Source organism: Rhinolophus hipposideros (assembly GCF_964194185.1).
Source record: "Rhinolophus hipposideros genome assembly, chromosome: 25".
NCBI lineage: Eukaryota > Metazoa > Chordata > Mammalia > Chiroptera > Rhinolophidae > Rhinolophus > Rhinolophus hipposideros.
Window position 1 is genome coordinate 22,238,172 of NC_138071.1, and position 12,013 is coordinate 22,250,184.

Sequence of the window (12,013 nt, forward strand, 5' to 3'; positions counted from 1 at the left end):
TAATAAAACTGCCGTGGCTATGCTAGCAGCAAATGGGAGCTAGCAAGAAGATGGTGGCTGAGGTAGCAAGAGCGGATTGCAGTTAGCAAGTGAGGTTGGTTTTCAGAGAGAATGGGGTGGCAGGTTGCGGATAGTGTGGCTTTTGCCTCCTGTGTCTCCAACTTAGCCACCAGGGAGAATATAGTGGTATGACTCCCCTACCTATGGCTCCGTGGGTGTTCCTTTTTGGCCTCACCATATCCTGCATCCTTATGCGGGGAGCGGGAGCTGAGACCCTGCATGACACCTCGCATGACAGTTGTAAGAATTAAATGAGACGATGCATGTTGGGTCCTGGTCCTATGCCTGGCTAATAATGACTTCTCGCTAAATGCTAGCCATTCGTGTAGTAGATTGAATCAGTGGTTGAAGGAGAGAAAGGTAGGAAAATCACGTTTTGGTTGCTGGACTGGGATAATTGGTAGTTCAGAAAGAGGAAAGTTGCCAGGAGAATCGGTTGAAGGAGAAGGTATTATATTCCCTTTTAGATACGTTGATTTGAGACCATGACAGGATATACAGGGGGAAACGTGTTAGGTTCCGTGAGCCACACTTGACTAGACCTGCATTTTTCCTTTTGGTACCGATCATGGTTTCAGTGATGTCTTGTGCTTCTTTTCGCAGTGTCTCTGGGATTTCTGACAAAGCACGTGTTTTTCACCTGGACATCAGTTCAGGTTAGCCTCTGACTTTGCAGTCGGTGGTCCGGGCGTGGCTGGTTCAGCTGCAACAGAGGGTGGTGAGGGCTTTCCCCCCTCCTGGCTTCTCATTGCAGATTTTATCGCAAATTTAAGACAGCAGTTGGTTTTGCTTTTTAGCCATTTCAAGGTTTCCCCCTCTGTCTCTGTCTTCCCCTTCTCCCCCACCTCTCTGCGCAAGCTGATGCTGAAATTTGGGGGTATTAATAGGTGCTATTTAAGGAAGCTCATTTATGGGCAATTAAATGCCTGTCAGCCCAGATTTGATTGGGAATAGGGGAAACTTTTTTTAAGCATAATGAAATTTATTTATATTCCCTTTCCTTTCAACTCTTTTGTCAGGTTATTTAAAAAACAGCTTTCTTTTTTAAAAAATCTATGTTATTTATTTCCTCATGTTTGTTGATGTGTGTGGGGAGACTGAGATAGAAGGGCAGGCGATATATCTAAGTTCTGTTTGGTTTCGTTGATTTTACATAATTTTTAGGGATATTTCTATCAGTGGTTTTAGCTACTCCAAGCACTGCAGAGAGAATAATCATAGCTGGTGCTAAAACTAACCCCTCTCTAGGTAGTAGCTGATTTCCCAAATATTTCATGTGGAACTGCACAAATACTGACAATATAATTTATGAGTTTATAAGTCATTCTGGAGCCCAAAGTAAATACTATTTTATGCACACTATTTATAGACAACAACTTGGGTGGGAGGGAGGTAGGAAGGGACTCTTTCTGCCTATGCTTTCTTCTTGACTAGCAGTCATAATCTCTAAGATTCAAGTATCTTGTATATAATTGACACTCAATATGTATTTGTAATTGTGTACACAAATGTATGATGGTCAATAAAATAGAAAGATTGAGGGCCTTGTAAAGTTAATGTTGTACAGTATGTGGAAGAAATGTATCTGGCCTAGAATGTTTAAATTGGGGTCTTGGGTGGAAATGAATGAATGAATGAATGAATGGAAGAAAGAGCAGGAAGTAGAAGAAATAAAGGAACCATAAAGGAATGGCAGTAGAATACTTAGCAGAATTATGTTAGGGTGGAAATCATTGAAAAAGTGCCTGGTGGCAGCAGCTCAAAGAACGAGTCCCTTTAGTGGCAGAGTATTACCGGATGGTGCCACAGTCTGAATTTGTGCATGAATGTGGCAGCCAGCCGGAGACCGTGCACAGAACTCCACCAACTCACTTGGCTTCTGTGAACATTAGGATGTTGGCGTAGGAACAGAAATTGATATTTTGTAAAAAGCTGAGGCTAGAATAAGAGGTGAAAATAGACTAATGACATGGTCTAAAAGGAGAAAAAGCGCGAGATGTGAAGATAGAAGCTTTTTTTAACTTACATTTTTCCCAGTAGAATGAGGGATAAACTGCAGAACCCATTTCCATCTCGTGGAAAAATTTTACAGAACAGACCAAAACGATCAGCTTAGTTATGTGAGACTATCTCTCCGGGGATGCCATTCCCATTCTTCATTAATTTTCTGTCCCGAATTGGGGGGGGGGGGAACAATTCGTGCACAGAAAACCCGAGAAAGTAGGAGGGACTAGAAGTACCTAGAAGTAGTGTCTCGTTCGGCTGAAGTATACATAAGTATACACTAAAATGACTGGGAACCAATACGATTGGAAGAAGGTGGCCTGGAGATTTCTGTATTTCAGAGGCTGAGGAAGAAAAGGCAACTAACTAGAGCTTCACAGCAGCTATTATATTATTAGCTATTATAGGTGGGCCTCCTCATTGAGGGGAGGTTGAGTCTTTGTCTGGCTATATGCGCACTTGAATAAAGAGTAGGGTTAGATTTAGTCGGGCTTTTTCCTAAGCCCACTTGCAAAAAAGAAAGCAGTATGTCACTGTAGTTGATAACTCATGAATTGAGGTAACCATAGTGGTGGCATTTGCCTGTGTACATGATTAAACAGAGGACAGAGCTTTATTGTTCCCATTGTTAACATTTGGGAATGTCCTTAGAGAACAGAATAGAAAGAGAATATTGAGAAAAGTGCCATGTCGAGACTCAGGAGACTTGAATTCTACTGCTAAGTCTTTTAGGAACTTCTGTCTCATGGTGGCCAGGTCACCGGTCGGAAGTTTTCTCAGACTAGACCAATTAGTTATTTCCCAGGAGCTCCAAGGAGGTGCTGAAGAGCACCCTGCTTACGTGACCATACCAGAATCACTTGGGGCTTAGAGACTTGGGGATGGGACTGCATATTCTGTGTGTTTGCCCAATGAGAATCATTGTGGTGAACTTGGTTACTAAGGGGATATTATCATATCATCTGGTTGATGCGGACCAGGTTATGGTGCGGGGGAGATTGAAAACATCAGACCAGATCATTTCTAAGGGCTCTTCCAACCAGAACATTTTAGGTTGTCAGGAAGTAGAATTTGGTCTTGGGTGCCTTTGATACAGGCATTGTATGTACCCAGCTGCTATAGGGCTTGTGTATTTTGACAAGGAAATAAACAAAGATAGTGAAAACAGGGATTGGAGACCTGGAAATTGCTGGAAATATTCAGGAAGCCATGGTTAAATAGTGGGCAAATTTCTATCTCGGGCGTAAATCACACATCTTATGTATTTAAACATTTTGGCAAAGCCCCTCTGGGAAAACTGACATTAACAAGACATGAGATACTACAACACTTGTTGTATTAGCCTATCCATTTTTTCACTAGATTTTTAATTGCTGTGCTGAGTTATTCATTCTTGCTAACCATGGACTTGACTCTCTTCCCTGCCTCCTTCCTTTCTTCCCACTTTCCCTCCTTCCTTCTCTCCCTTCTTCCTATTTTAGCAAATTCAGTCTTGGGAAAATGCTCTTGGCTTGCTTTATATAGTTATTGTTAAAAATGTTGATCTTTGGATTGTTAAATATACCGCCCACTAAAGAAATCCATTCAGAGGCACCATTTGACCTCAAAATTCCTGAGCACAAGTTTGGTATACTTCTGACTAGTCCAGAAGGAAGCAGGGCCGTACACCAGTCCTTTGCATGTGATGCTAGAGTTTGTTAACTGCTTTCCTTTCGCTAAACTGTCACCATCAGCAACACAGGTGATGGAGTTTTAATGCCAGCAATGACCTGTGGGGTCATATTTTCTCTCTTTTATGCACTCTAAGGGGCATTGACGTGAAGACGGTCACCACTTAACATTGTTATCAATAGGATTTCTTCCTGACCCCTGAGACTTTCATGACATTGGAACTTTTTATCTCTTTGTGCTTGGGAGAGGTAGGAAGATAGCAATTTCTTAAGTAGCAGGTGGCACATCCTGGGGAGGCCTGGAGAACAAGAAGGGATATCTTCCTTTGGTCGATGAAAGACCAGGCCAGGCAGCCCTAAAATCCTTGTAAAAATCATTAACAGTTTTACTGTTTCCTTAGTTTCTGACCTCTCACACCACCCATTTTCTCCTGTCCACATGAACACTCTTTAGGCCCAAAGGGTCAAGCAGTCTTCCTTCGCAGGCTGCATTTCCACCTGTTTGGTCACAGCATGTCTTTCTGTTGGGCAGATACGGCCCACATGTCCGTGTGTATGACCTGCTCCCTGCAGTAATCCTTATCTGTTTGGGTGGGGACCCGGGGGCATGGGGCACTGGGGGGCTGAGGTGTAGTTTAAAAAACCTCCCTCCCTCGACTGCACACAAGAGAACCACATCTCTACGGTTCAGTTTCATCTTTGATTCCATATCCACCCCCCCTGCTGTGACATGGGCCACCAGGGGGCTCCGCCGCTGGCAATGTAGTGATGAAGTATTCTGGGAAGCTTGGATAAGCTGAAGTAGTAGCTGTACACATCTAAACTTGAAATCTGTTTTGTGTGAAGCAAAAACTGTGTTTGCATGCACCAAGGGAAAAAGCTGGTGGTAGAAATTGTTGTACAATTTGCCTCTGGACTGTAGTGGGACATTTTTTGAAGTAAATAGGATGGATCAAGGTAATTTTTTTCCTCTTCCAATGTAAAGTTTTTATTGAACTAACAACTCATCTTATTTTGCAGTCCTAAAGTAATAAATAAAACATTATGGCTTAGAAGCAATGGAGAGCGTCCCATTTCCTGTGGTTAGCAGGTTTGTGCATGTTCTTCTAAAGCCTCAGGCTGAGTGACATCAGCAGATTTTTTTCATTTTCTAATCCAGAAGCTTCTAATTTGTTTCTGTCAAAGAAACCGCATTGTAGTACTGAGCAGGTCTTCTGGGACCGTTTTTGATATGACGACATGTTGTAGAACCTCTTTTAGATCGTATTTAACTTCAGTTCTCTCAGGAGACAGCGCGCTATGGTGGGAAGAACATGGGCGTGGCACTTGTATGCAGTCCTTTTTTGCTGTGCACGGGGTCTGCAGTGCACATTCAGATTCTTGACCTGGTGGCATCTGGACTTTCTCTGATGACCGGACCCTGGAACCGCGTTAGTGGTGCTTTCTGCGGTGCTTTCTTCAGTTAGCGTTTTTAGACGGTTCTACCTCCATTCCCCTCTCCCTAAACACATGCACCAGGCACGCAGACACCCACATTTCCTGGGATCTTGTTGGTCTAGTAAAGCTCCCCTGACTGCCGTAAGTTTTGTTTCCTCTCCCAGACTCAACACAGTGTCTCTTCCTCTTCCCTTTGGTGGTTATCACACTGAAGAACCGTCCCAGCTCATGTCGTGGTTCAGGAATGCCAAACGAGTGTAGGACCCATCTGACACCATGCAGAGTTAGTACAGTATTTCTGGCTATATTCCCTGTGCTGTACTTTACATCCCTGTGGCTCTTCTTATAGCTGGCAATTTGTGCTTCTTAATCCCCAATCCCTTTCACCCCCCCCACCGCAACACTCTTCCCAGCTGGCAACCATCAAAATGTTCTCTGTGTATGAGTTTACTATTTTGTTTGTTCATTTTTGGTTGTTGTTGTTTTTAGATTCTACATATGAATGAAATCATATTATCTTTGTCTTTCTTTGTCTGACTTATTTTACTTTGAATAATAACCTCTTAGTCCATCCGTGTTGTTACAGATGGCAAGATTTCTTTCTTTTTTATGGCTGAGTAATATTCCATTGTGTGTGTGTGTGTATATATATATATATATATACATATATATATATATATATATACCACCTCTTTTTTTTTAGTTTAAGTATATTTGGTATATAATCTTATATTGATTATATTAATTTCAAGTGTACAATACAGTGATTCAACATTTTTATACCTTATAATGTGGTCACCCCACTACTTCTGTCACCGTGCAAACTTATCACTGTATTATTAACTATATTTCCTTTCCCCTTCTCATCCATCCCCCCATCATAATATTCTAATAACTATGTGTGGTGTCAGATGGGTACTAGACTTATGGGGGTGATCATGTAGTAAATTGTATACATGTCTAATCACTATACTGTACACCTGAAACTAACATAATATTGCGTGTCAAATGTAATTGAAAAATAAAAAAATTATTTAAAAAAATGCCCAATACTCATACGAAGAATAACCTTCAGTTTTTCCTGTAGGACAAAGTCTGCCTGTGAGCACAGTGAATCAGTCTCTCCTGTTCAAACATTTGCTACTTATTTATTAAACAGTGTTTATTGAGTACCTTCTGTCTACCAGAGTGTGCTGTGTGCTGTGGAAGAGAAAATGGTGAATTATCCATAACTTCAAGGCAGTTGCAATCAAGGAAGAAAGCTAAGACGATCGATTTTTTTGGGTGTGGCAGGCTAAGGCCATGGGTGCTGTCCTCGTATTTCTTAAAGGGGAAGGCGATGAAATGATCAAATCCTTGGAGGGGTAAATCATTGTGTCTTTTAGAAGCAGCAGAACATGGAGTTTGCCATGAATAGAGGCAGCATCAAAGGGATGAAGGGAGATAAGGAAAATGGTGCTTCACCCTTTCCTCCATTGTCCATCACCTTTTTCCTTTGGCTTTCCAATGAGGTGTAGTCTCAATTTACTTGAGATTCATTTGGTGTTTTCCGTCAGTTGTCCCAGTACCATCTTTACCTGCTGCTTCTATTTCTCACCCAGCTCATATAATCTTATCCACCTTCGCCCTTCCTCTTACCGTAGATATCTTTTTTTTAAAAAAAGATTTTTATTAGGGAAGGGGAACAGGACTTTATTGGGGAACAATGTGTACTTCCAGGACGTTTTTCCAAGTCAAGTTGTTGTCCTTTCAATCTTAGTTGTGGAGGGTGCCGTTCAGTTTCAAGTTGTTGTCCTTTTAGTCTTAGTTGTGGAGGGCGCTGCTCAGCTCCAGGTCCAGTTGCCGTTTTTAGTTGCAGAGGGCGCAGCCCACCATCTTTTGTGGGACTCGAGGAGTCGAACTGGCAACCTTGTTACTGTAGATATCTTGATTCAAGATGGCAGAGTGGAATTCCAGGCGTAGTCCCATTTGTCCCCTAAACACCTCCACCTGGATCCTCGCCACTACCTCCTCAGATCAGCAGGTCCCAAACTAAATCACCTCCCTTCATCCTAAACTTGTATCCTACCGCATTCCATCTCTGTGAACTGCCACCTTCCATCCAATGGGTCGCACACCAACGTGGGCACCATATTTGAATGCCCACAAGCCAGACATTAAGTTTACCTCCTAAATACCTGCCGAATCTGTACTCTTCTTTGTCCCCACTGCCGGGGTCCTGGTTCCAGCTGTCCTCATGGCTCTCACTGACCTGCAATTACTGAAGAACTACCCCGGTCTCTAGAGTCAGTCTCCTGTGACCGATGTCTTGTTCACACTGCAACCAGAACGATCCTTATAAAATGTGAAGCTGGTTATATCAGTTCTCTTCTTAGAACCCTTTAATGGCTTCTCATGACCCTTAGGATAGAATCTAAATTCCTTTAATAGCTTAAAAGGCCTTTGGTGATCCTGCCAGGACACGACTCCGCAGACCTGCTCTTTCGCAGCGCCTCCAATGGCGTGCCGCCCCCAGCTGCCCGAAACTGCCTTCCCTTTCCTACAGGGTCACGTTCCAGCTATTGCAGGCTTTTACCCTGCTCTGGCCTTTGTGAGATTCTCCTTCCTGTTTTTGCCTGACCGCTTTTTATTTCTCCCCTACATCTCAACCTGAGTGCCACTTCCCACAAAAAGCCTTTTCTAATTCCCTGAAAACGAGGTTAGGTACTCCTATTACGTGCCTCTTTTATGGAGCAGATAAAAGTCAAATCACATTGGGATTCCCTGTTGAATCATTTTTCTTCCCTTTTTCCCTGTAAACTGAATGAAGATGGGGGATGTTGGACTTATTTGCCAGTATGTCGCAGTCACCTAGCATCGTGCCTGGCGTATTATCTTCAGGAACACGTCTTTTACTGTACCGCTGATAGCTGCCAAAGCTGCTCCTTGCTACTTCATCCTAAGCTGCTCCAGGGCGTGACCAAATCCCGTTTATTGTACTGTACCTGGCACGTTGTGGTAAATGAGTTTGTTTCACCAACTACTTTGGGCAGTTTCATTGCACCTGAGCTTATAAAAGTATCACATGAATGTAAATCTAAAAAGTTATATTAGATGAGACTAGGAAGTAATGTGATTAATAAATGTGCTATAAAGTATACATCCAAATGATTATTGCTCATGCAGACTTATCTGATGTCAAGAGGAAAACCCACGAAAGCTTGTGTTAGAATCAGGATGGCAGGGGTTTGGATCTCAGCTCTACCACTTAGTGACGTCGTGATCGTGGGCAAATCACTTCCCTTCCCTGAGCCTCAACTTCCTCATCTGTACAATGAGAATGTAATGCCTGCCTTGCCAGGTTGGTACAAAGATTCAAGGTTTATGAAACCAGCTGCCACAGTACCTGGGACATGGTAATTGCTCTCTGAATTTTAAGTTATTTTTTATTCCAACAGTGCTGCCATTACTGAGACATTTTTGGAATTTCCCTTTGGAAATAGTTCGCAGAGCTTGCTGCAGACCATCAGAATATCTCAGTGGTGGGAGGAATCTGAATAGGTTTGATTTTTAGAAACAGCGTGGTCCAGAGAGCAAGACCAAAATGATTAACACCATTTTTGGTATTAAGGAAAATAAGTGTGATTATAATGAGATTTTCTTTTGTAGTAGCTACATTGATATATATTCTGGCTTTCTCACAGGTGGCACTGACAGCAAATTCCATTTGGCACATTAAAATTCAGGAAATTAGCTATCAAAACATCTTTTGATTTTGAATAGCACTCTGATAAAAGCAAGCGATGTTAGTAAGTCAAGAGAGCTGTCTTCAGTAATATTCTTAATCACAAGTAAACCACCAAAATTTTACTTCTAGCAAAAAAGGAATTTAGGAAAAACTGATCCAAGGCGCCACCCCATAGTCTTGTCTATACTGGGGCTATTGTCTTTTCAGCCAGGTCTGCAGGAATCAGCGTGGCTGAAATGCAGTGAGGAGGATGGTCTCTACCGTCACCTTCAGAGGCCTGAGCCTCGTAGCAGGGGAGGAGCTGGCTAGGGGAACAGACAGGGATGTAGGGGCAGGTTCCCAGCTTGCACAGCAGCACAGAGAGCTGCACAGAATAACCCTCAGGATGTGTCTGTAGGATAAGGGATTGGAGGCACGGCCTCATCCCTCCATTAGGAAAAAACAGTAAAGCATGTGCTTGGAGGAGCAGAGCTGTGCAAGGCTAGAAGTGGAACCCCCAGGGTAGTGTGGAAGCTGGGCTTGGGGACTTGAGTCCACGGGGATCCGTGACAGTGCTCAGCTTACTCCGAGGAGCCTAGTTTTCTTCCGTGATCCAGCAGTTCCTGAGCATTCAGTCTTTTGCCTCCTGCTTGTACAGAAGGTCATGAATGGGAGGTATGAAGTCAACTATAAAGGGTTGTTGACATGTTAATTATTTAAAAATATTTTACTAGTTTGTGTATAGGTGTCTACGTGTGTGTGTGTGTGTGTGTGTGTGTGTACTTAGAGTGATTCACTGAGAGCAGTCAATGGTGGAGAGGGATGAGGAGAGAAGAGCAAGATAGGAGTGTTTATGAATCTTGGGTGGGGGAGGGGAGAGAAGCTCGTACAACGAACTCCCTTTTGCTGCAGGGTGGTAGTGGAGCCGTGACACTCAAGCAGGTGGGGACAGCCTGGCAGCTAGACTGGACAAGGGACTGGTGCCCTGAAATTTTGGTTACAGACCAGGTACTGGTGCCATTGTGATTTTAATGGGCCATAGTTCTTGGGTTGAGATGGGCAGCGTTGATACTTCTGCTTGAGTAGTGTTTTCTTACTGAAGTTGACTGACTGCTCTGTGACACGTAGGGGTCCTTCTCTAGCCTGACTATGGCAGAAAGGTCATTGAGCAGCCTTCTGCTGCAACTACCTATGGCAAAAAGCAAATGATGGCTCATTTTCATTTTTTTCAGTTCAACCATAAATATCAAAATTAGGTTTGAATTACTGTAAAAACACAAAATTCAAAGGCTTTGATATTATGAAAAAGGCCTAGAAAGAGAATTTAAGTGACATAATCCTTTTCTCCTTTAAATTCTTTTCTGTACATTGTTTATTGGTCATCCTTTCTGGGTACTAGTTTTCTTAACTTCTACCCGATTAACAACAGTTATCTTAGCAACAGGCATTAGAATTGTCTCTTACAAGGAGAAGATTCTGGAGCCCTGTGGGCAGTCAGCCATTTAGAGTGCTCCTAGGGTATACATGACAAATGCATTTAGAGACCTTTATGTTAAATAGATGACATGAATTTTCATGAATTTTCATATTTGCAAGCCAAAATTTTGCCTCATGCCAAGATTTTTCCATATGATTTAATTGTCTGACAGTGATGTAAAGAAAGATCTAGATAAAACAGAAGTAACTAAACATCAAATTTATTTCTGGCAAATGACCTGAGTAATTTCCACTGAATAAGAAAAATTCAGGATAGGTGCATTAGTTTTTTTATTGCAGTCCTAACAAATTATCCCAAACTGAGTGATTTAACACAACACAAATTCGTTATCTTAACAGTTCTGTGGGTTCGAAGTCCAATGCAGGTCTCACTGGGGTACAATCGAGGTGTCATCAAGGACTGTGTTGCTTCTGGAGGCTCGAGGGGAGAACTCATTTCCTTGCCTTTCCAGCTCCTGGAAGGTACCCACAATCCTGACTTATGTCTTCTAAGCCAGCAAGGCTGTAGCTCTCGAGGACCATTCTTCCATAATCAGACTTGCTGCCAATCACAGCCAGGATGTTTCTCTGCTTCCAAGGACCCTTGTGATTAGATTAGGCACGCTGGCACATTCCAGAATAATCTTTCCATCTGCTGATCCTAAACTTAATCACATCTGTAAAATCCCTTTGCCATGTAAAGTAACATACTCTCAGGTTCTGGGAAATACCGGTAGGATGGGGACATTTTTCTTTTGTTGTTGGGGGGACATTATTCTGCCTGCCATAACATGGAAATACTTAACACGGGATTTCATTTACAGAAAGTATTGTTCAAATGTGCCCCTGCTTTGTTACAGGTCTCGAAGAAACTTTCACTTGGGTATTTTATAGGGAAGAGTTGCACATATTTAAAAAACAAACAAACAAAAAAACAAATTTTGTTTTTATTTGTTTATATTATATATGTTGGGATTTGAACCTGCTTATCCAAGCTAACGTTCATTCTCTTTTGTTTACTTTGATAGTGATAATCTGCTAAGGAGAGCAGCCTGTCAAGAAGCTCAGGTAATGCCATTTAATGTGAAACAATGAAACGGTGCCTTATCTCCATTGTGCAGAGACGCAGACTGTTCCAGGGCCCTGCACAGGCCCTGCCTCAGTGCAGTTGGGCTATTTTTTCCCACTATCAGGGGATGAATGAGGCTGAGAGCCAACTCAGAATAGAACGGGAGGAAGTTAACCATCTGGTGAGGAGCAGTTATAAACGCCCACCTCTTTAGTTGTTGACTTCTGCGTTAGTCCTAAGAACGCATCAGTTGGAGCTCTGGGAATTTGTTTGCTTCTGCAGTTGTCCTTGGGGAGAGGGGTAAACCCTAAGTTGCCCCTGATCCAAATAACCCCCAAGGATATCAGTGCAGAACAGATGATACGGCTCAAAGTCAAATCACCTTAAAACTGTTGATTTGTGTTTTTAAAGCCTGTCTCTTCAGTACAATTGATTCATCCCATGTGCATTGTTACCCTGATCCCATGATATCGCACTTAAATATTCAGGTGTCTGGCTGTGTTAGTTTCCATTGCATTGTGAATCCTTTCAAGTGGAAGATGACATTTTTGTTCTTCCCTCCCCTCCAGATTTGTACATTATGCCTTGCAG

The 12,013-nt window shown here is 42.5% G+C and overlaps 1 protein-coding gene across 5 annotated transcripts in view; it reads left to right on the forward strand.

Moving 5' to 3' along the window:
• Positions 1-12,013, forward strand: part of AGK (acylglycerol kinase) — a 98,157-nt gene that overhangs the window by 39,574 nt on the left and 46,570 nt on the right. For all 5 annotated transcript variants that reach the window (XM_081038167.1, XM_081038166.1, XM_081038169.1 and 2 more), the window contains one exon: positions 11,382-11,421. In XM_081038167.1, coding sequence (XP_080894293.1) covers positions 11,382-11,421 — 40 coding nt within the window. The remainder of the gene's footprint in view (positions 1-11,381; positions 11,422-12,013) is intronic.